Source organism: Entamoeba invadens (assembly GCF_000330505.1).
Source record: "Entamoeba invadens IP1 unplaced genomic scaffold scaff_1105074725643, whole genome shotgun sequence".
Classification (NCBI taxonomy): Eukaryota; Evosea; order Mastigamoebida; family Endamoebidae; genus Entamoeba; species Entamoeba invadens.
The window spans coordinates 60,527-80,872 of NW_004191777.1; the positions used below are offsets into that span (position 1 = coordinate 60,527).

The window sequence follows — 20,346 nt, forward strand, 5'->3', positions numbered from 1 at the left end:
ACAATCCACATATACAATCAATTAAACTATAAATATAGTAAAATGTATAGTAAGTTAACATTAAGCAAACATTGAGCACTTAAACATCGAGTATTTCTGTTCATTATCTCTACAGATGTGTGAGAAATAAAGTTCATACTCGTTCCAAGGGTCTTCTCTCACGTTAATTAAACCACCGTTTCTTGAAGAAGATAACAAATCGCATTGAAAGTTTAAATCGAGTATTTTCAAGCCACTACTTCTCAACGAGACGTTCGCGACATTTTCACCAAAAACAGAGACTATATACTCCCCGTCTTGTGTGTTTATTGCGCATGTTTTATTTTTCGTGCACCAACTCTTTTCAAGTTTCATTGCAACACTTTTACCAGTCCGAATGTCAACATCTGCAACGTAATTGTCAACCCCACTGATTATCAAACTCATGTTGTCTTTCGCAAACGTTGCGCCGTAAAGCGCAGTCTCCCCTTCGTAGTTGAAAACACTGTTTTGACAATTTGTACGCAAATCCCATATCTTCGACATGTGGTCGTCGGAAGCTGAAGAGAAAAGATTGGGATCTACCCAACTCGTACTAACGCCGTTAACGTCATCAGAGTGTCCACCACCAATCACACGATGTAAACAACCAGTGGTAAAGTCGAAGACAAAGATATTGTTTAAATATCCCGAAGTCACTATGTTTGAAGAGTCGACGTTTATGCAAAGCGAGTTGATATTTTCCAAGTCGTGCAATGTCTTCATCGGACTCTTTTGAACGTCCAAATTGTAAATTGAGAGACTCCCATCCCGTCCACCTCGTACTAACATTTTCGAAGTACTTTGTGTTCGCCCAAATGTGCAGTATGAAAAGTCTGTGAATTCAGTGTTCAACTGTTCGACAGAATTACCAAATCTTTCGCTGTAGAACAACTCGCCAGAGCGAGTTGATACGCACGAGATGCCTGGGATGAGTTTTGAAAATTCGATTTGTCGTGGGTCTTTAATTGTTGTGAAAATGGGTTGAAACACACTTTCTGAGAATTGTGAAGTTGGTCCTTGTTGTGGATTCACACAATAAATACCGTTTGACTTTCTTTCTTTGATAGAAGTAATAACGTTCTGTGGTTTATAGAATTTGAACTCGCGTTGAATTGAATCGTTCACTTCATTTTTCACGCTCATATTTAATATTGACGTATTCAACACTTTTAAATGTGGGAGAAGTAACACAAGGAGACGTGTGTAAAGTGAGCAATACATCACATCCGGGTCTTTTGAAGAAAGAATTGTTGTGAGATATTCTTTGTGTGAATCCAGCAGATGTTTGTCTGTGGAACTCTTCTTCTTAGTCTCCAAAGAAAGTACTGTAGTGACATTGTCAAACAACTTGACAATGTCGACTTTTTGTTTAAGTGACGATGGGTTGACAGATAACGAAGTCAAATTCGTCAAGTTCCTCAAGTCCATAAAAATTGATTTGTCGTCTGTGATTGGGTTATTCGATATGTTCAGTGAACTGAGAGAAACAAGTTTTGGGAGTCGAGTCAATTGGTTGTTTTCTACATTAAGGTACGTCAAAGTAGTTATTTGTGTTAAACAATCAATGTTTGTCAAAACGTTGTTTGATAAATCGAGATATTCCAATTGCATTGTCCCAAGCCCACAATCATCAAGATTTTCAAATTGAAGATATTGGAGAGTCAGTTTATTCAATTTTTGAAAGTGAGTGATCTTTGAAGTGACGTGTCCATTTTCGTCTGTTTGTCAAATCTCATTTTTTAAAAAAGAAACAACAAACAGAAATAACGATCAGTCGAATTGATAACACTGACGTCATCTCGTATGCGCAGCTTCGGTTGCGTTTTTCTTTTGTGTTGCATATATAAGATTCAATGTCATTTCGTTTTTAATTGAGATTTTGAATCTTGTCGTTGTTATAGTATAATTATAGTATTAATAATAAATAATAATAATTTCACAATTGACATTTTATAAATAATCAAGTTTGATTGTAATTCTAATCAAAATCACATTCTCAAACCTCAAACCTCAAAAACAAAATATTTTTAGTAAAACTGATTATTATAAATTATTATAAATTATAAAAATCATTATAAAAATAACAATAATATTGTATAGATAATTATATTATATTATATAGAAAGATAAAAATTATAATATACAATAGTAAAATAAATAAATTAAATATTTTTTTTGTAAAAATTATGTTTTACTAATTGTTATATACACTTGTTAATTTTAATTAATGCAAAAAAGCTATAATCTTTTTGAAGATTTTATTTCAATTTTTAAGGCAAAATATTCAGGAAATGAATTTCTAAAAATGCCCAATAAAAATTGCTTAGAAAAAAATGTTTACCAAAAATAAGTGCCGAGGTCATGAAAAAAAACTTCTAATTAAGAGTAGCAACCCTTAAATAGTAGGGCACATTGCGGTGAAAAAAAAAGACGGAAGAACATAATTGAATAAACCCATTATCGAATTATAGATAGGGTAGACTAAATCGTATAGTCTATTGGTTAAGCGCGGTGCACCCGCTGAAACACCCAACACCAAAAGATTCAATATCACGCGGGATGTTAACTTTGGTGAGAGATTTGCACAACTCAAAGCAGTAATCACCGATTTTAACAACAGTCTCAGGGAGGACAACCTCGCTGAGTTTCACACATTCTGACATGAAGTACTTTGGCAATGCAGTTAGTGTTGATGGGACCTCGACACTTTTCAGACTCGCACACCCAAGGAAACACTCTATTTTACATCGCATCAAGTGTGTTGTCATCACAACCTCTGTAAGGCTTGAACATCGCTTAAATGCACCAACACCGACCTTACGAATCGAGTTGAGATCAAGTCGCTTTAAGCTCACGCAGTCTTCAAAAGCGTTATCTCCAACACTTAATAATGAGCTTGGAAATTGAATATCATTGAGAAGGGAACAAGCCCTAAAACAGTCGCTAGTTATTGCAGAAATGTTGTTAGGGAGTGTGACGCGTTGTAACTGACTACACTTCTCAAAGCACCCGGGCCCAATGAAGTCGACACTTGGTGGGAAACTTAATGAAGTCAGTTCAACACACTCGTAAAAGGCTCCATCGCCAATGGCAATTAAAGTCCGTGGAAATTGTATTTTGCGGAGACTGTGGCACTCGGAGAAACAGTCGTCGCCTATTGCGCGCAACCCCTCGACAGGGAATCCAATTTGTTCCAACAACTCGCACCCCGAAAAACATTCATCGCGAAGAGAAGTCAATGACGTCCCACATGCAACGGACTCCAAATTTTTGCATTGTGAGAATGCGGCTTGCTCAATCGACTTCACCGTTGCGGGAAGGATCATCACATCAACTGAATAATTTTTTTCAAAACAAGATGCGCCAATCAACGCGATGGACAACGACCGTGGGATATGGACACCAAACATTGCAACATCTTCTTTGGTGTAAATTACTTGCGTGCAAACAACTTTGTTCTCTTTAAAGCGCACTGCTTTGTTTAAAGCGACTGGGTAACAAATGACAAAGGAATCGACGCCATCAAGAACATAGTCTTGTTCGGAATAATAGTGTTGGACTTTAACATTGGGAAAGAGTTGTGTCTCTGATATGGGATTAAATGTGAACAGATCGAGGACATGGAGACACTTCTTGTTTATTAGAGAAAACACTATGTAATCCTCTTCATCTTGAAAATACGTCGCGACTGAAACCAACTCAGTTGCACTTAATGTCTCGATGCGGAGGGGTTGCTCGTCTACACTATCCTCCGTCGATGTGTCGCTCTGAGCTTCCGCGACAATATTTGCTTGTCGCTCTTCTTCGTCTCCCATTCCCTCTTTTCGAGTTTCAATTCTCTGATTTGATTTATTGAAATGGTAAAACAAACGCAGAGTTCACTAAACCAAGTGATACTGTTCTCATAGTGAGCCTTTTGTTCTAAGATAATATCTTAGGCAATTGAATCCTCATCTCTCAGCGTTTGTTGGTATCATTATTTTGGTCATTTTTCTTGTCAGCAATTAGGAAATGCCCAAATCGCCGTTCACAAGTAACCCGTCGAACCCTAAAAGAAAAAGAAAATTTCTATTTTACTAAAATAAAAGCCGAAAAATTAGGAAATTTCGGTAGGGTTTATTGCTCCAAGCCGATATAAAAATAGAACGTAGATGGCTCAAAAAGACAAAAAGTGTTTGAACAAAAATACTAAAAAAGTCAGAGCGATGAGTACAAATTATAACGAGGACAAATGCCCAACAACACGGCATTTGATAGAGTTGATGAAACAACCGCACGCTTCCGACCTCAATTTGTACGATAATCACAAAAAAATGTTGTTGTCTATTTGTGAGTACTTGGTCGATACAGGCGTCACGACAGACCTGTACGAACAATGCATCAACCAACAAATATTCCTCGACTGCGACGTGTCACAAGCTCTACACAACAAACGGTCACTGGCTTTTGTGTTGCAATTTTTCGAGTGTGTCGAACCGCCTTATTGTGAGGTCGATAACTTACCAAAGGTGATTGCTTCTGTCATTCAAATCTACTGTTCCGATGCAAATGCCGGTCTTATAAAGACTGTCCCATCACTTATTGGGATAGTTGGTATGATCTGTGTGTTTCATATGTTTGCAAATAGTCAAATGCAAACAACTGATATTCTCAACGAACTTAACATCCTCTTGCCCGCATCCTCCGAACAACCTTTTGTTTCAACATCAAGAAGGTATTGCTTGACAGCTTGTGAGGCACTCATGAAAGCTCCCCCAAAAGAAGATAACGTCGACTCAACAAAGTACTTACAAGGAATCACTGAAGTACAGTACTTGTTGTCACGGTATCCTTTAGATCGCACTATAGACCACATCAAACAACTTTTGTACCAATATAAAGAACAATCAACGCAATCCGCAATTCGCGACGTTTTCTTCAACTACTTGGATGGGAAAGTCGTTTCGAGAAATTTTTCGTGGCCGTGCTCTGACTTTGTGTCGGTCAGAGAGATACAAACAGCGATGAACTTGGACCCACAGACATTTCAAAGTATTGTACTTGGCGAGGACCCGAAGGTGAAAGACTTCATCGCACAAATGCAGTTACAGGGACTTGAGATGCCGCCACGTCCAGTCATCTCAAATGATTTTACTGCCACTACAGTCCCATACCAAGCACCCGCTCGTGTCAAAGTCGAGAAAGAAGAAAAGCCCAAAAAGGCAAAGACGACGTCCAAAGCTGTCGAGACTTCAAAGCCCAAAGTTGGCGACGAAGACGAGCACAAACAGAAAAAGAAGAAACGACGTTTTAGTGAAGAGGAGACGCAGAATTTGATTGATGGGGTGAAACAGTATGGTATCGGGCACTGGAAGAACATACTTGGGAGTTACAAATTTGACGGGAGGAGTTGTGTCGACTTGAAAGACAAATGGAGGAACATCGAGAATTCGAAGAACAGAAATAACCAGCAAAAGTCGACTCAAAGTCAAGGGAGGAGTAGAGAAGCGACGAGTGCTGCGACATCCGCATCGGGTTCGACGGTACTTCCCCCATTCAACCCTGACAATTTTTAAATTTGAATTTTATTATATAACAGTGTTGGTTTTTAGTGTTGGTCTTGTCCAAATACAAACAATAAAGATACAAACCAAATGATTGAGAGGAAAGAACTCACAGAGAAATCGTTTTACTCGTTGACGAAGAGTCTGTGGACATCTTTCTTGGTAAGTTGTGTTCTGCAATATGGACAATGAACTGATTCGTTGTTTGAAAAAAGGTGTATCATACACTCACGACAGAAGATGTGACCACATTGTGTTGTGACGACATCGTCGGACACATCCCAACATATCGCACATTTAAGTCCATTCGATTTGTCTTTGCGTTCCTCTTTTTCGACCTTTTCTTTTGGCTTTGTCTCTTTCTTTGGTTGTTTCATCCAGTCGGGGATCTGTTCGACGGTGCGAACCTCTGGTTCGGCGTGTTGGAGTGGTGAAAAGTCTGGACCAAAGCTGTGTAGACCGTCAATGAAGTATGTTGGGGAATACGTTAGTGGTTGGGTGAGTCGAATGAAGTTCGGGAATATGCTGAATGGATTATAACGCGTGGAAAAATCGAAATCGTACCTGTCGTCGGAAAGTTCCGAATCGGAGAAGATGTTTGGCCTATCATCAATAAAATATGATGAAGAATCGGACAATAATTCTGTGAAGTTATTAGTTGCCATGTTATCTACGTCATACAAAAGTTGGCTTTGGACTTGGTCAATACGTTCACGTAAAGTATTCAAACTGGTTTGAACACTTTCGCAATTGTTGTGGATATTCTGGGAAACACCAAGTAATTCGACGTCTTGAGATTCGGTATCGTCATCGTTGACTTCGACCACTTCGTGATCATTTTGTCTACTCATTATGTGTTTTTTGAATTCTTGTTTTTTTAATGAATTGTTAAATCCAACTTTTTTTTAATTAAATCAAAAGTTCGGTTATAGTTGTTTTACTAATAATTAAAATTTGTTTCGAAGTTGAGTTTTTGTTTTTTTTATTTATTTTTTTATTTTTGTTAATTGTTATTTGAAAAAAAACAAATACTATTCTCTAATTAATTGTTATAGTATAATTTTGATAAATAATTAAGTTCTTTTTTAGTCAAAATTTAAAGAATTTCAATTTGAATCCTTAAAAAGTTGAAATTATAATATATTTATTATAATATAACTTTTAAACTTAATAATAAATAATTTATAATTTGTTTTGAAATATCTTGGTTGAATAACTTTTAATAATTATTTTTATTTAATTTCTGTAATTATATTTTGATACTTTTTAGTTTATTTTTTGAATTTATAAATTGTGTAATATATAGATTTTAAATTAAAAAACATATTTATTTGTTATTATAAAATAACGTTTATCATAATTATTAGTAAAATAAGTTACTTTTTTTGTTAAAATGACAAATTAATAAAATAATAATTCTTTTATATTTCTTATTTATTTTTTAATTATAATAAAAGTATAATCACAAATTATAAGTTCAACAAAATATTCAACTGTGTTTATTTCAAGTTTCAAGTTGAAAATAAAACTAAATAATCCAATATTAACTTAATTTTTAATGGCAAGTGATAATTGTTAAAAATAAATTACACTCTACTTTAAATATTATTTTGATTTTTTTGAAAAATTTTAAGGAAAAATTCAAATACTCCAAATTTTTCGAAAAAAAAATATTACAAAATATTTGTAAAAATTTTCATTTCAAACCAAAACAGAGTTGATTTTTTAACTCAGTAATCTTCCCGCAATTTTTGACAAAAAAATGGTTGTTGTTATTTATTAAATGAATTAAAAAAAAATTTCTAAACAAAAGTTAATTAATAAATATACTAATAATTGTTTAACAATAACAATTATTTTACTATTAACATGTAACATTAAAATTATAATATATTGTTCTTTTCAAAGTTGTCAATACCGATTTCTTGTTTGAAATATATTCGAAGAAAAGTTGGTGTTTTTTTCTTTTATTAAGCAATATGAACTTGAACATCATCCTATGGCATTGTTTCAACCGCAAATGAAAATAATTTCTCCAAAGCTTCAGGACATTTCTCGTACGATGACTCAAACAACGACGGATATTTCTCTTAACTCTATTGTTGGAACTACTGCACAAATTCCATTTTCTTATTTAACACTGTTCACTGTAATCAAGTGCACCCCTGATCCAGTGAAGTTTAAACACTTAATGGACATTCAAAAATTGAGTTATTCATCTTCGTGGCAAAGCGAGCCTGTTCCAGTCACTCAAGAGTCTGCTTTGGTTATGTTGATCAAAGGCATTTCAGTAATTGGAATTCGCTTTGTTTTGAACGAATCGTGTATTCCATCTATCGATCCAAATGACAGTGTTATACCCCTCCGGATATTTGTTTGGACTTTAGAAAAAACGCACCGACTGTGTTTGCAGAAGTGGGTCGAACTTTTAAAATTATTGACAGACAAGAATCTTCTGTTTGCGTGTCGAGATGCACTCCTCTCTGCTTTTGCGGTCGAGAAAAACATTTCTGGAGTTAATAAATTGCTTGATTTGATGAGGCAAAACAGTACAATTTTTAATGCAGACGCGTCAGAGCCGCTTTTCTTTGACGACGAAGAAACAGAACAAACGCTATTAATGGCTTCTTCCATAGAAACAATGTTTAAGTTTATGTTCAATACAACACTGATCGAAACAAATTTCGTTGAAAACTTCGCAATTTTTTCAGTGTTTATAATGGACGTGTTGGTCTTTTTAGACCAATTGGATTCGATTGCAGTGACTTTAGAATTGAATTTTAATATCAGAGACCCACTTGAAATTAACATGTGTTCGCGGAGACTCTATACCTTATTTAAAACGTTTATAGAAATGCACGCAGAATCTTTAATTCGAGAATGTCCTTTCCTTATTGAAAAGATTAAACGATCAAGAGTGTTTAGGTTCAAAGGATTTGATGAACAAGAGCGAGTTGTGATCAATGCGTTGTTTGGAAGAGCAAAGTCACGATCGCCTATGTCATCACCACATGTTGGATTCCATACAGAAAATCAGTGCAAAATGTTCACAACCACTACCGAGCTTTTTAATATGTTTGATGAGTACACAACGTGTAAAAGTGGGAAAGGTGAAGTTATGAAAACCATTGCACAACATTTCGCAAGACAAGTCACACTTGTGGACCAAGCCAAATTACGCGCAATCAAAATGAATGAAATTATTGTTGGAAAAATACAATGCCAAAGTATAAGTGAGTATACCTCTTACACTAGTAAAATCGGCGAAATGGTTGCTTTTTTACTTTCAAAAGCGGATTCATCAGAAAAAAGAAAAGAAGCGATGACGTTCTTTATATATGTCGTTTCAGAATGCGTTGAACTTCATAATTACAATATGGGGCATGTAGTGTTCTCTTCAATACAAGTTGTTATCAATCAACAAGAAGAGTCGGTTTGTTCTTATTTAACACTTTACTATGTTTGATTTGGGCACTTCACATTTTACTTAAAATATAGAAATTGTCTAAGACATTGCCTCAATTCACATCACTCCAAACACTCTTTTCACTGAAAATGAACAACAAAGGTTGTAGAGAAGCTTTCAACAGAGCTCCGTTCCCAAAGATACCAGTCCTTCATTTGTGGTTAGCGGACTTAGCTCGAATCAGTGAATTACCAACGTTCTTTGATGAAAAGCAGAAATTGGTGAACATCAAAAAGGTACGTTCACTTGGAAAAATCGTGTTGTACATCAGAGATTCACAAACGATAAGTTATTCGTTCCCTCCGAATACAGTCTTGATGAGTCGACTGTTAGGACTCTAATTAGCTTCAATATTTTGTACAATGTATGTTCTAAATTTATGTTCTAACACAGTTTTATTATAATATTGTAGTTATATTCTTATAGTACATAACGCTTTAAAAATAGAACAATGAAAGAGTTAGAATGCATCTCCAAAAAACGGGTCTTGCATAGCTTTTGTATTAGTAAATTCAGAGCTTGTGTACGCAGAGACAATGTCCATTTTCGCTGCAATTTCCGACCCACTTGCTGAGAAGTATGGGTTCAAATTGAGTTCTTCTGCTTTGATTGAGTTGTCCATAACCATTTGTTCGTCTTCTCTGTTTTCAAACGTTTCAGTGTTTTCAGTATACCTAATATTGTCTTCTTCTTCTTCTTCACTTTCTTCTCCATTATCGTCTGGTTGAACCAAGACTGGTACACTCTTAACCAAATCGAAGAATCCATTGAACTCCTTTTCATTGATTGCGTCTCTGTATTTCTCATCGCACTCTTTTTCGGTCAATGGACCATTTCCATTACATATTGAACAAACTCCATTTGGCGGGAAACATCCTTCTTTCATATGGAATGAGTGTCCACACATGAATGTCGCAATTGGGTATTCGGACTGGAGATCTTTGAATTCGTTATTGCACTTACTGCACTTCTCAGGGTTCATCACCATCATGTCTTTCAACTGTGGCCCGTTCTTTTCGATCTCTCTTTGGAGTTCAGGTATTTGAGTAATAAACGAGAGGCCATTCTTCATACTTTCTTTGAACCCATTTTCAAGTAATGTATCGCTAGTTATGTCAAATCTTTTCATTTCATCAAACACCAATACCGACCGGTGTTGTGGGACTTGGTCTCCTCTCAAAAGTCCTTTTATTATATTTTCGACGCCATCGTACTTTTTCTTTGGGTCTTCCTCTTTTTTGACAATGGGTAAGTACTCGATATCCATCTGATCGTCTTCATTGATTTTCTCAGTACTCCCCTCTTGCAACAGACACAACATTTTGACGTCGGGGTCGGTCACTGTTTCGTCCAACACTTTCTTTTCAAACAACACATTAACGTCATACAATTGTTTGTTCTCAATCGTCTGAAATGCAGCAATTGTAGCCTTTGAAGGCTTTTCATTTTTGGCACATATTTCCTTTTCGAGGAGCAATTCCTTGACTTTATCACTGACTTTAAATTTAGTCCCGTTGTTCGAAAACTTTTGAACTTCTTTTAAGAACAAAAACAGTTGGTCTTTTTCAGACTCCAAAATCTCAACAAAATCCTCGGGGTTGTATTTCGCGCAATTCGGGTTTGAAAAGATCGAGACAAGAATGACACGAACCTTTTTGATAGCAACTAACGCGCTTGCAGAATATTTATCCGTCATCGCATACACATACAACGACTCCACAATGTACTTCCCAAACTTAACAAATAACTGCGCTTTTTCTGGAAGGGGGCACGTATTAATATAATTGATAATCGACTCGTACGTGTGAATCGCCTCATCGGGAGAGCAGCTCAGTGCGCTTCTTATCATAAGTTTCACATAACTCGAACTCGAGTGTTTAAACGCAAAGTCCTTCGCTTCTTTCATCATTCCGGCCTCGACCATTTCAAACACAGTCCTCTCTATGTCCAACCCCATCTCGTCCAGTTTGATTTTCGCTAAATACGCCATAAGTCGCGTCGGATCTTTCGACATCATGTGAATTAAAATAGTCAATTGGTCTTGTTTAATCACTGTTTTACTCAGCATCTGGTCGATGATTTTGTTTGTGTTCCCGCCTTCTATAGCGTTTTTGAACACTTGAGCCTTCAACCGCACTTGTCTATCAGACATTTCCACTGTTTTCTTTTTTTCAGTTCTTTTCGAGTTTGCTTGTTCCTCAAGAACAACTTTTTGTGTTATATTAAATGGCGTATATCATATACAATTCTATATACAAATATATTCTATTGTATATCTATAATATATAACACAATTACGATTTCAATTATTTGCCCAGCTTTAACACAACCTCATCCTTCAAGAATTCAATATCCGAAACAACTTTTGTCTGGAAATTCGGTTCTTTCAAACTTTCGACAAATTCGTCTTCAATTGCTTTCAACGCAAGGCTCTCTTCTTCGACAATTTCTTTTTGAAACTCGTCACTGAAGTACTTCTTGACAAGAAGGTTGATGTCTTTATTCAACTTTTCAGAGACATCAGTGATCTTCCCCAACTCCTTCCCCTTCTTCACTACAGGTGAAGGTGGAAGTGGTTTCTTTCTTGGGTCTTTTCCTTTTGGTGGCGTAGGGAGTGGTTTCGCCACAGAAACTCCTTCCATCTCCTCAGCTTTCGATGACATATATTTTCGTACAGTAAGTCGGAAGAATTGAACTATTTGTGTCCGAATGCTTTTCATCTCTGTTGCGAAGTCGTCTTGGATCATTGTAAATTCCTCATTTGATTTCATCTAGTTTTAAATACCATGAATTTAATTATTAAAAAACAAACAAATCCAGTTGTCAACAATTCCATCATCCTCACAAGAAATTGGACAGACTGATGCACACAAATACATCTCCAACAATAATCGTCTGGTACATCAGACGCTATCAAATTGACAAAGTAATACATCTTCATATTCTCCACCCACGCTCGAAACACTTGATTCGCCTTTTCAAACACCATCTCATTGACTCCTCCTTCGTTCAACGAAAACCCTTCCAAAAACGAGCTTATAAACAGACAAACGTTATCCAATGAAGCTATGATCATGTAATTCTCTCCTTGATATCTCATGACCTGTTCATTCACTTTTAATGTGCGACAAGAAACATCGTTGGGATTGATCAATTGCGTCAGTCCTTTCACAAGTTCAATGACATTCATCGAATCAGTGAGCGCAACAAATTGTTCTATCTTAATGAATTTGAGCATATCGTCAAACCCACAGATATACAACGTACTAAAGTACATCTGGAAGAACGTTGTTCGAATCTTATTCACTTTATTAAATGTGCCTTTCACAACTCCTTGTAATTCATCGATCATTGCAATGTACTTCTTCTCAAAAAGTTGATACTCATCCCTCTTCAAGTTTCGCAAATTGGCGTAACTCAGCATCAGCATGGCGTATTCGACAATGATGTCCTCAACCCTCTCCTTCACTTTGTTCATTTCTGTATCAATACCAATCACTCCCGCATTCTTTTTGACTTCGTCATATATCTCTTGCACCATCTCTACACGCACAACGATCTCTTCCAATTTATTCATCATGTTAAAAAAGTAGCTCATGAACTCGTTGATACTGAGTTTCATGATAAACTTCTTCAAGTTGACATTCTTCTCTAAAGTAAGTTCGCTGTCGCTTTGCTTTGTCATCATCAAATTTAAATACTCCTCTTTCTTTAGAAATTCGAGTGGTAAGCATCCATAGCACAGCTCGTGTTCGACTCCTTCAATACTTGTGATGTACTTTTCAACAAAATCTTCTTGTCCGTTCGACCTGATAACATTCTTGAAGAGCATCACAATCTGTGGGATAAGTTCTTTGAATTCTTCTCTGACGTCCTTTCGACTGATGTTGTAAATGACTTCGTCGATCAACTGAATTCGTGTGAAGAGCTCAAACACAAATTTCTCGGGGTTCTTTAAAAACTTCTCCAGTCGCGCTTTCGTCTGTTTCAAGTATAATTCGTCTTTGCTCACACATCTAATGCCGGCTAACTTACAATCGATGATATCAAGTCCGTTGTTAATCAAATTGATTGCTTCTTTGTATTCCTTTTCCTCTACAAGATCATCAACATCACTCACTATTTTAATAACATCATTGATCGCGTGCATTTTGTCCATCACACTTCTAATGTTTTGATACTTCTGGTATTCTTTCATGTTCCCCGTCATCAACCATCGGACATTCTCTTGTGTCGCATGCAGTCTTTCCGACAATGCGCACATATCCTCTTTGATTTTCATAAACGAGTTTTGTAACGAGCTAACACTAGCAATCGAGTCGAGTAGTGTGAACTTCTCTTGGTCGATTTCTTTCATAATCATAGTGTCGACTATTTCTCGGTAATTCGTTGCTCTGTCTCGTGCATATGGAAAATCTAATTGCTTCTCCTTTTCCTTTGCAGGGTCGTTCGTCTTTTTGCAGAATTTAAGAATGATGTCAAATGTACCTTTCGATGACATGTCGAGGGGGTGGTCCACCATAGTCTGTCTGTCAGTTTGTCTTTATATGACTACCACAAAACTCGTAATAATAGTTGTTCTATAACACATTTATAGTTTAACAAACATCTCCAAACTCGTTTTGCATGATTTCCTCGAAGATATCAGTTTTCTCTTTAGTCACCTCGCCACCGGTAGTTTCCGCAAATTTAGTGAAAATCGAGACTTCTTTGTTTACTGGTTTTACTGTGTAAAGTTCGGGAATGTCTCTTTCAGCTTGGGAATAGTCATGCACATTTCCAATGTTTTTTGGCTCGTTCATGGGAGTGTCAGGGACTTTCTGAGAGCTAGACATCATAGTGGGGAGCAATGTTCTTACCTTTTTCTTCTCTGCGTGTTCCGAAAAACTGTATAGCTTTTCTGCAAATTTGTAAACTTTAGGTTGGATTGGGTCTGGTGCCTCCATTGATATTTCCAGTTTTATTTCGAAGAAAAAAGTCGATTTTGTTCGCTATTAAATAGTTTATTTTTAATTTTGGAATTATTAAATATCAATTGAACGAATAATGGATCGAACTGAAAACACTTTGAGGGATTCAAACTAAAGATACGTCTCAATTATACAAATCACTTTGAAGGAATCTCTGATGCTTGTTGGAGGAGAATAGGGACAAGAAACTCCTCCTTTTTAACGGCAGTGGAAGTCGTGGGCTTCATCGAGTTTTTGATTACATTGAGTTGTTCTTTGGCGGACCTGTGTTGTGACTTTAATTATAAGGTAAATACATCAATATTACAAACATATTTAAACTAAAAAAAGATGTGTCTTCTTTCGCTGGTATTTCTTGTTGTTGTGGTGTTGATGAAACGGCTCTAAGTGTCAATTATATCCTTAACTTGTATTTTAGAACAAACTTTTTGTCAAAGCCAAACAATTCTGTGTCTTGTGGAAAACAACCAAAGTCTTGAACATGTGGGGTAAAGTAAACTTCAGGAAGACACATGTCAACATTCACGCCATAAGTTCGGGAGTCGGGGAGGGGTAATCGATATGATATCTCCATTGAAGTGGGTTTATAATTGGTCAGATCTTCCTGTTCACTGTTTATTTGTAAATGGCGACATTCGACGGGTATTCGTGGGAGTTTGTAAGACAGTCCTCTTGTTGTTATATATCCTTTCATCATTAGTTTTGAATTAGAAGTATAAAAAAACTAGATTCAAATTACAATGTTATTCTTTTTTAATTATTAGTAATATTATAATATTTAACTATATTTGTTTAAGTATTTTTGTATCTTAAATAATTTAATTAAACTAATTATATTTAGTTAGAAAGCAATTAATTGGAATATAGTATAGAAATTATATTTTAAATTATAAACAACAAATATATTTATGATTAGGATACTCATAAATATATTATAATTTATAGTTAAATAATCATTAAAAATAGAATAAATAACTTTTTCATATAAACAAGTTAGCAGGAAAAAGCTGTACTTTTTTCTGCAAACTCCAACTACAATTTCCAGTATAGTAAAGTTTAATAATAATTTAATTTGAAAATCACCACCATTCAATTATTTGTTTGATATATTTTGTTGAGTTTATCTACGACACTATCCATATCAGGTCTTTCTCTGGGGTCTTGTTTCCACATCTCTTCAATTAAACCTTTCTGTTCTCCATCTTCCAATTCAATTGCTGGTCGTTCTCCTCTGGAAATCAAATTTGTGATATCCCAACTGTATGGAAACAGCTTTTCATCGAACGGGTCTTTCCATGTCAAACACTCCAAAACGGTAATTGCAAATGAATACACGTCTGCTGAAAGTGTATACTTTTCAACATTTGTGATTTCAGGTGCCATGTACTTTGGTGTTCCAATACCCTTTGTATACATCATGTTATCACACAGACTGTTAACATTCTCGACGCTCCAAAATCAGTCATTTCCCATTGACTTCGTCGTTAAAATCAAGTGAAGTTACAAGTGTGTTGTCTGACTTGATGTCTCTATGAAGAGTGTTATTTGCGTGTAAATACTGAATTCCCTTGGCAGTGTCCAACATCAGTTTAATTCGCATTTTCATGATAACTTCGTCAGACTTTTTATGTTTCATCAGGTCTTGCAGACTGCCATACTTGGCCAATTCAGTGACCATACATATCCGATTTGGTATGAAACACGCACCATAGAATCTTATGACGTATGGACTCACAAACTTGGCCAACATCGCAACTTCCTTTCTGAATTCGTCCATCTTTTTATCCATCTGTTTCTCAGCCGCTGTTTTGTCTCTTGTTGTCATCGAAGAGTTGTTAGTCGTGTTATTTTTAGGGATATTTTTTGTTGCGTTCTTTGTCAAATTTCGACTTGAACTTTCAACGGTTGAATTCATTGTAAAACCTTTTGCTCCTAATTTTGCGACAACCATTTCCTTCATTTCTTTGATGGCAACAACGTTTCCTCGATATGTTCCTTTGTACACAATCCCAAAACTTCCTTCTCCAAGTTTTCGCTCTTTCTTCAACTCGTCCGGGTCAAGTGCTGTCGACATTTCCGACGCAAATTTGACTGGGATTTTAATCTCTGAAATTTTGCCTTTGTTGATGTTTAAGACTGAACAAGTGATGTCAACAGTCTTCTCAAGTGTACACAGCGGATGAACAGTCACTGTAAATTCAACAGCACGACCTTTCTTGATACACACTGGGATGGAAGGTCCAACATTCAACTCAAATTTTTCTTCGTCGTTTTGTGTTATGAATTGAATTTTTAAAAGAGATGCTCTGTCGTTACCAATCATAAATTTACAGTCGCTGTCTTTTTGAACTGCAATTTCGTTTTCAAAATGTATTTCTTGTGTTGAACACAAAATGCGTTCTTTTTGAGTACCAAGATATACCATCTCAACTCCTTTCTTTTTTAAATCTTTCAACAAAAATTCATTCACAAGTGACTTCTTCAACTTCTCTTCTTTTCTGTAATGGATGTAGAAAAGTATACAACTTATTGTTATAATGATAATAACAACCATTAAAATACAAAAGATGATTGGAAGTATAATTGAGAGTACATTTGTCTTGTGGACACACTCGTCTCCATTTGGTCCAACTTTGTTGCTTCCATTGCATTCACTGCATTTCTGAGTTTTTGAATCATATGATTTACAATTTACAATTGAATTCCATTTCACACATTGCGAAGTTTTGGATATCAAAACGTATTGATCTACACATGTCGAACATGTGTTATTGTTTGTACACGTTGCACATAAGTCATTGCATTTTGAGCATTTGTAATATTTGTTTTGATAATACCCATCGTAACACACAGCACACCCATACTCTGAAACCCATTCACAATTTTCAAGTGTTGTTATTGTGACACATTTCTTATCTTCTATCGTTGTAAATTCGACGTCTTCGTAATACCCACCTTTCACATTGCATTTTACACAATTTGAAATGTTTCCAACACAACTCAGACACTTTTCGTCACATTTCACACAATCTGTATTGATGAGGATGTACCCCTCGTTGCATGTAGCACAATCGACACCACTTGGTAAGAACAGTTTGCACTTTTCAGCAAGTTCACCAACATAAATACAGTCGTTACTTGTCGTGTCAAAATAATACCCAAAAGCACATGTAACACAACTTCCTGCATTTTTAGAACAATTGAGTACTTCTTATCACATGGAAGACATTCAGTGCCACTCAGATAATGCCCATCATAGCACTTGGCACACCCCGTGTTGCTATTTTTTTGCAATAAATTGTCTTTATTTCAGTGTTACAAATTGATTCACCTTCATTGGACGTTCCAAGTGAGATTTGTGAATCACACTGGAGGCAATCGCCTGATGATGAATATGAGCATTGCGTCGTTTCCATTGAAACACATTTTTGTTATCATCAAATTTGTACTTCTCTTCGCAAATTGCACATTTTGAAGTTGATAAGTCGACACTTTGGCAATGCGCAGTAGACATATCAACACATTGCGTCTCACTCAAAATGTAGTTCTCTACACATAATGTACACTGCACCTCATTGTTTATTGTAATTACAATAGATTTGCAATGAATTTCACTTAACATTTTACATGAACCAAGTAATAGGTAATACCCTTCATTACACACAGTACATCCACTTGGTGTTGATACTAAACAATTTGATAGTGAAACACAACTTCCATTTACCAGAGAAAACCCATTCGAACACACTTGACATGTAGTTGGTGTTGTGCAAGTCAGACAATTGTTACTACAGGACTCACATTTTGGCGGATACTCTTTATTCAAAAAATATTTAGAATAACATTTTATACACAGTCCGTTCGATAACACCTCACATACAACATTCTCAGTCTTTAATGTAGCACGTGTTTTAGTCTGTGAAGGTTCGATGTATCCTTCACATTTATAAGTGTTGTCACTTTCTAAATAAAACGAGCATTTTTGTGTTCGTTCCATGTTGGAACAAATTCCATTTAAGTTTATTGAGTTGGAGCATTCCACACACCCAAACCCTTCTTGGTACTTCTGACAGTATTTGTGGTTCTCGTATGAAAGTTTTGCATCAGAACGAGCTGTGAACTCAAACGATTTTGTGTATTGGCAATTCGTTCCATTTGTACAAGTCGAACATCCCGTAGTACACTCGATTTTATATCCCTCACTGTCTATCAAATTTGTTGTTGTCACACACTTCTTGGTTTCTCGAGACTCAAACGCCATGCCACTTTGACAAGCAGAGCACTCCAAATTGTCAACATCAATTGTTGAATTGAGTTTGTAGTCACGTGAATAACACCCATAAAACAGATTAAAACACTTCATACTGAAACTTTCTGACACTTTGAACTCATCTGCTAAAATGTCAACACAATTACCTTCAGTATCCAATATCTGTCGATTTGATTCGCAATTTGTTGCTTTTTTAATACTCATCGAAGTTGTTTTTGCAACACATTTGTTATTTACATCCAACACAAATCCAGTGGAACACAATATACAAGTTGTTGAATTGTCGCACAACTGGCACTCACTCAATGTAGTGTTACACTTTTGACACACACCATCTTCCAAATAAAATCTTTTTGACTCACAAACTTCAATGGTATTTTCTGTTGTTGAGCATTTTCCACTATTTTGGTGTTCATCAAAGCACAAATTGCACTTGTTGGTCATTTTGTCAAGAGTGTATGGCTCTTCACACATTTCACACATTCCATTAATATCACATTTAACACACTTTGTAATGTCACAATCTTGAGAACACATTTGAGTTGTTCCATTGTTGTACAAATTGAGTCCATCAGTGCATTTAGTGCACATCGTTTCATTTTCACACTCTGAACAACCAAACAGTGCATCACACCCAACACATCGATTGTTCTTCAAAAAGTAGTGTGGCTGACAAGAAAATACTTTTTTCATTGTACACGTGGCAGATTTACTGAAAACATCACCACACAATTTACACTCGTTGTCGAGGTAATACCCATCTTTGCATGCGTGACATTTCTTTGATGTCGACGAACATGTTTTACAGCCATTTATGGCAAGACATGACTTGCACTTTCCATCGTCTGGATAATATCCATCGACACAATGCAGGCACGTGAGTTCATCTGAGCAACTGATACACTTATTGAGACTTGAACATGACACACACAAGTAGTTCTTTTTGAAATAATTTTGAGCACACAACAAACATTTATTAGGGGTTGTATTATCACACAAAGTACACCCATTGAAAATGGAACATGAAAAGCATTTAGTTGAGTCGGTGTTTTTCGTTGTGTTAGTTACACAAGTATTACAAGTACCATCTTGAGCACACACAAAGCAATTATCTACTAAACATTTACTGCATTGTTTATTCGAGTCAATATAATGTCCTTCTATACAAGAAGTGCATTCATTTTTGGTACTTGTCTTACAACCAATAACAACATCACCACATGGCTTGCATCGACCTTCAGACACCAAGTAATTCTTTTCACATAATGTGCACCTCTCTCCGACCCCTTGAAGGCACTTCGCTATTTTCACACATTCTCCTGCGTTGTTGATAAACATATCCATACACTTTGTACACTCTTTTGTTGAAGTCTCGTTGTTTGTGAGATAATTGATGCATTCAGAACACCCATTTATAAACGTGCACTCGTGACATGATATTTCTGGATAATGTGACGGTTTACAAATAGAACAGATCGTTTGATTAAAGTTGTTCAAAGTTACAACACCACATTTTCACAATTGTCATAGATTTCTTCACATCTCAGACACACACTTTCATAGTGGTAATATCCTTCTTCACAAATATCACATCCCTTGGTTGTAAAAGTAGTGCAATTGACGTCAATAGAACTGACATAGAACTTTCTGAATTTGATCACATTTTCAGTTGTCTCCGTTTGCGTCTTAATGCAACTTTTTCCTATTTTAACATACAAATCATCACAAACAACACATTCGTTGTTTTCTACAACTTTGCATCCTTCTACAGTAACACATTTCCCCAACATCAAAACTTGAATCTGATTTGGGCAGTTATAACAGAGTCCACTCATATACTCACACCCAAGTGAGCCACACCCTTCGCATGTCACACACTTGTTTTCTTCAACCCAATACCCATTTTCACATGAATCACAATGTGGTGAGATGTCAGTAGAACTACATGTTGTGCACTTCTCATCAATTGTTGAACACTTCTCACAAACTCCATTGTTGAGATAATACCCGTTGGTGCATGTTGTACATATATTCAAGTCACATGAAACGCAATTTCTTGTGAGACAACTAACACAA

The 20,346-nt window shown here is 36.0% G+C and overlaps 10 protein-coding genes across 10 annotated transcripts; 2 read left to right on the forward strand and 8 right to left on the reverse strand.

The window, feature by feature from the left end:
- Window positions 1-60: 60 nt before the first annotated feature.
- On the reverse strand, window positions 61-1,632 carry EIN_079400 (hypothetical protein; the record flags this gene model as incomplete). The annotated part of the gene is made up of 1 exon (XM_004184316.1): window positions 61-1,632. The coding sequence occupies one exon, from the start codon at window positions 1,630-1,632 to the stop codon at window positions 61-63; it is 1,572 nt and encodes a 523-aa protein (XP_004184364.1).
- Window positions 1,633-2,516: 884 nt separating this feature from the next.
- On the reverse strand, window positions 2,517-3,836 carry EIN_079410 (hypothetical protein; the record flags this gene model as incomplete). The annotated part of the gene is made up of 1 exon (XM_004184317.1): window positions 2,517-3,836. The coding sequence occupies one exon, from the start codon at window positions 3,834-3,836 to the stop codon at window positions 2,517-2,519; it is 1,320 nt and encodes a 439-aa protein (XP_004184365.1).
- A 336-nt stretch (window positions 3,837-4,172) lies between these two features.
- On the forward strand, window positions 4,173-5,576 carry EIN_079420 (hypothetical protein; the record flags this gene model as incomplete). Its single annotated transcript, XM_004184318.1, has 1 exon — window positions 4,173-5,576. The coding sequence occupies one exon, from the start codon at window positions 4,173-4,175 to the stop codon at window positions 5,574-5,576; it is 1,404 nt and encodes a 467-aa protein (XP_004184366.1).
- A 113-nt stretch (window positions 5,577-5,689) lies between these two features.
- EIN_079430 (hypothetical protein) lies at window positions 5,690-6,415 on the reverse strand (the record flags this gene model as incomplete). The annotated part of the gene is made up of 1 exon (XM_004184319.1): window positions 5,690-6,415. The coding sequence occupies one exon, from the start codon at window positions 6,413-6,415 to the stop codon at window positions 5,690-5,692; it is 726 nt and encodes a 241-aa protein (XP_004184367.1).
- Window positions 6,416-7,563: 1,148 nt separating this feature from the next.
- Window positions 7,564-9,371, forward strand: EIN_079440 (hypothetical protein; the record flags this gene model as incomplete). The annotated part of the gene is made up of 2 exons (XM_004184320.1): window positions 7,564-8,997; window positions 9,063-9,371. The coding sequence occupies 2 exons, from the start codon at window positions 7,564-7,566 to the stop codon at window positions 9,369-9,371; spliced, it is 1,743 nt and encodes a 580-aa protein (XP_004184368.1).
- A 119-nt stretch (window positions 9,372-9,490) lies between these two features.
- On the reverse strand, window positions 9,491-11,182 carry EIN_079450 (hypothetical protein; the record flags this gene model as incomplete). The annotated part of the gene is made up of 1 exon (XM_004184321.1): window positions 9,491-11,182. The coding sequence occupies one exon, from the start codon at window positions 11,180-11,182 to the stop codon at window positions 9,491-9,493; it is 1,692 nt and encodes a 563-aa protein (XP_004184369.1).
- A 154-nt stretch (window positions 11,183-11,336) lies between these two features.
- EIN_079460 (hypothetical protein) lies at window positions 11,337-13,976 on the reverse strand (the record flags this gene model as incomplete). Its single annotated transcript, XM_004184322.1, has 3 exons — window positions 11,337-11,801; window positions 11,843-13,555; window positions 13,638-13,976. The coding sequence occupies 3 exons, from the start codon at window positions 13,974-13,976 to the stop codon at window positions 11,337-11,339; spliced, it is 2,517 nt and encodes an 838-aa protein (XP_004184370.1).
- A 418-nt stretch (window positions 13,977-14,394) lies between these two features.
- On the reverse strand, window positions 14,395-14,697 carry EIN_079470 (hypothetical protein; the record flags this gene model as incomplete). The annotated part of the gene is made up of 1 exon (XM_004184323.1): window positions 14,395-14,697. The coding sequence occupies one exon, from the start codon at window positions 14,695-14,697 to the stop codon at window positions 14,395-14,397; it is 303 nt and encodes a 100-aa protein (XP_004184371.1).
- Window positions 14,698-15,089: 392 nt separating this feature from the next.
- EIN_079480 (protein kinase, putative) lies at window positions 15,090-15,416 on the reverse strand (the record flags this gene model as incomplete). Its single annotated transcript, XM_004184324.1, has 1 exon — window positions 15,090-15,416. The coding sequence occupies one exon, from the start codon at window positions 15,414-15,416 to the stop codon at window positions 15,090-15,092; it is 327 nt and encodes a 108-aa protein (XP_004184372.1).
- Window positions 15,417-15,462: 46 nt separating this feature from the next.
- On the reverse strand, window positions 15,463-20,346 carry EIN_079490 (protein serine/threonine kinase, putative; the record flags this gene model as incomplete). Its single annotated transcript, XM_004184325.1, has 4 exons — window positions 15,463-17,207; window positions 17,370-19,712; window positions 19,826-20,257; window positions 20,343-20,346. Coding segments are annotated over 4 exons (4,524 nt in total), but the record flags the coding sequence as incomplete, so codon positions are not given.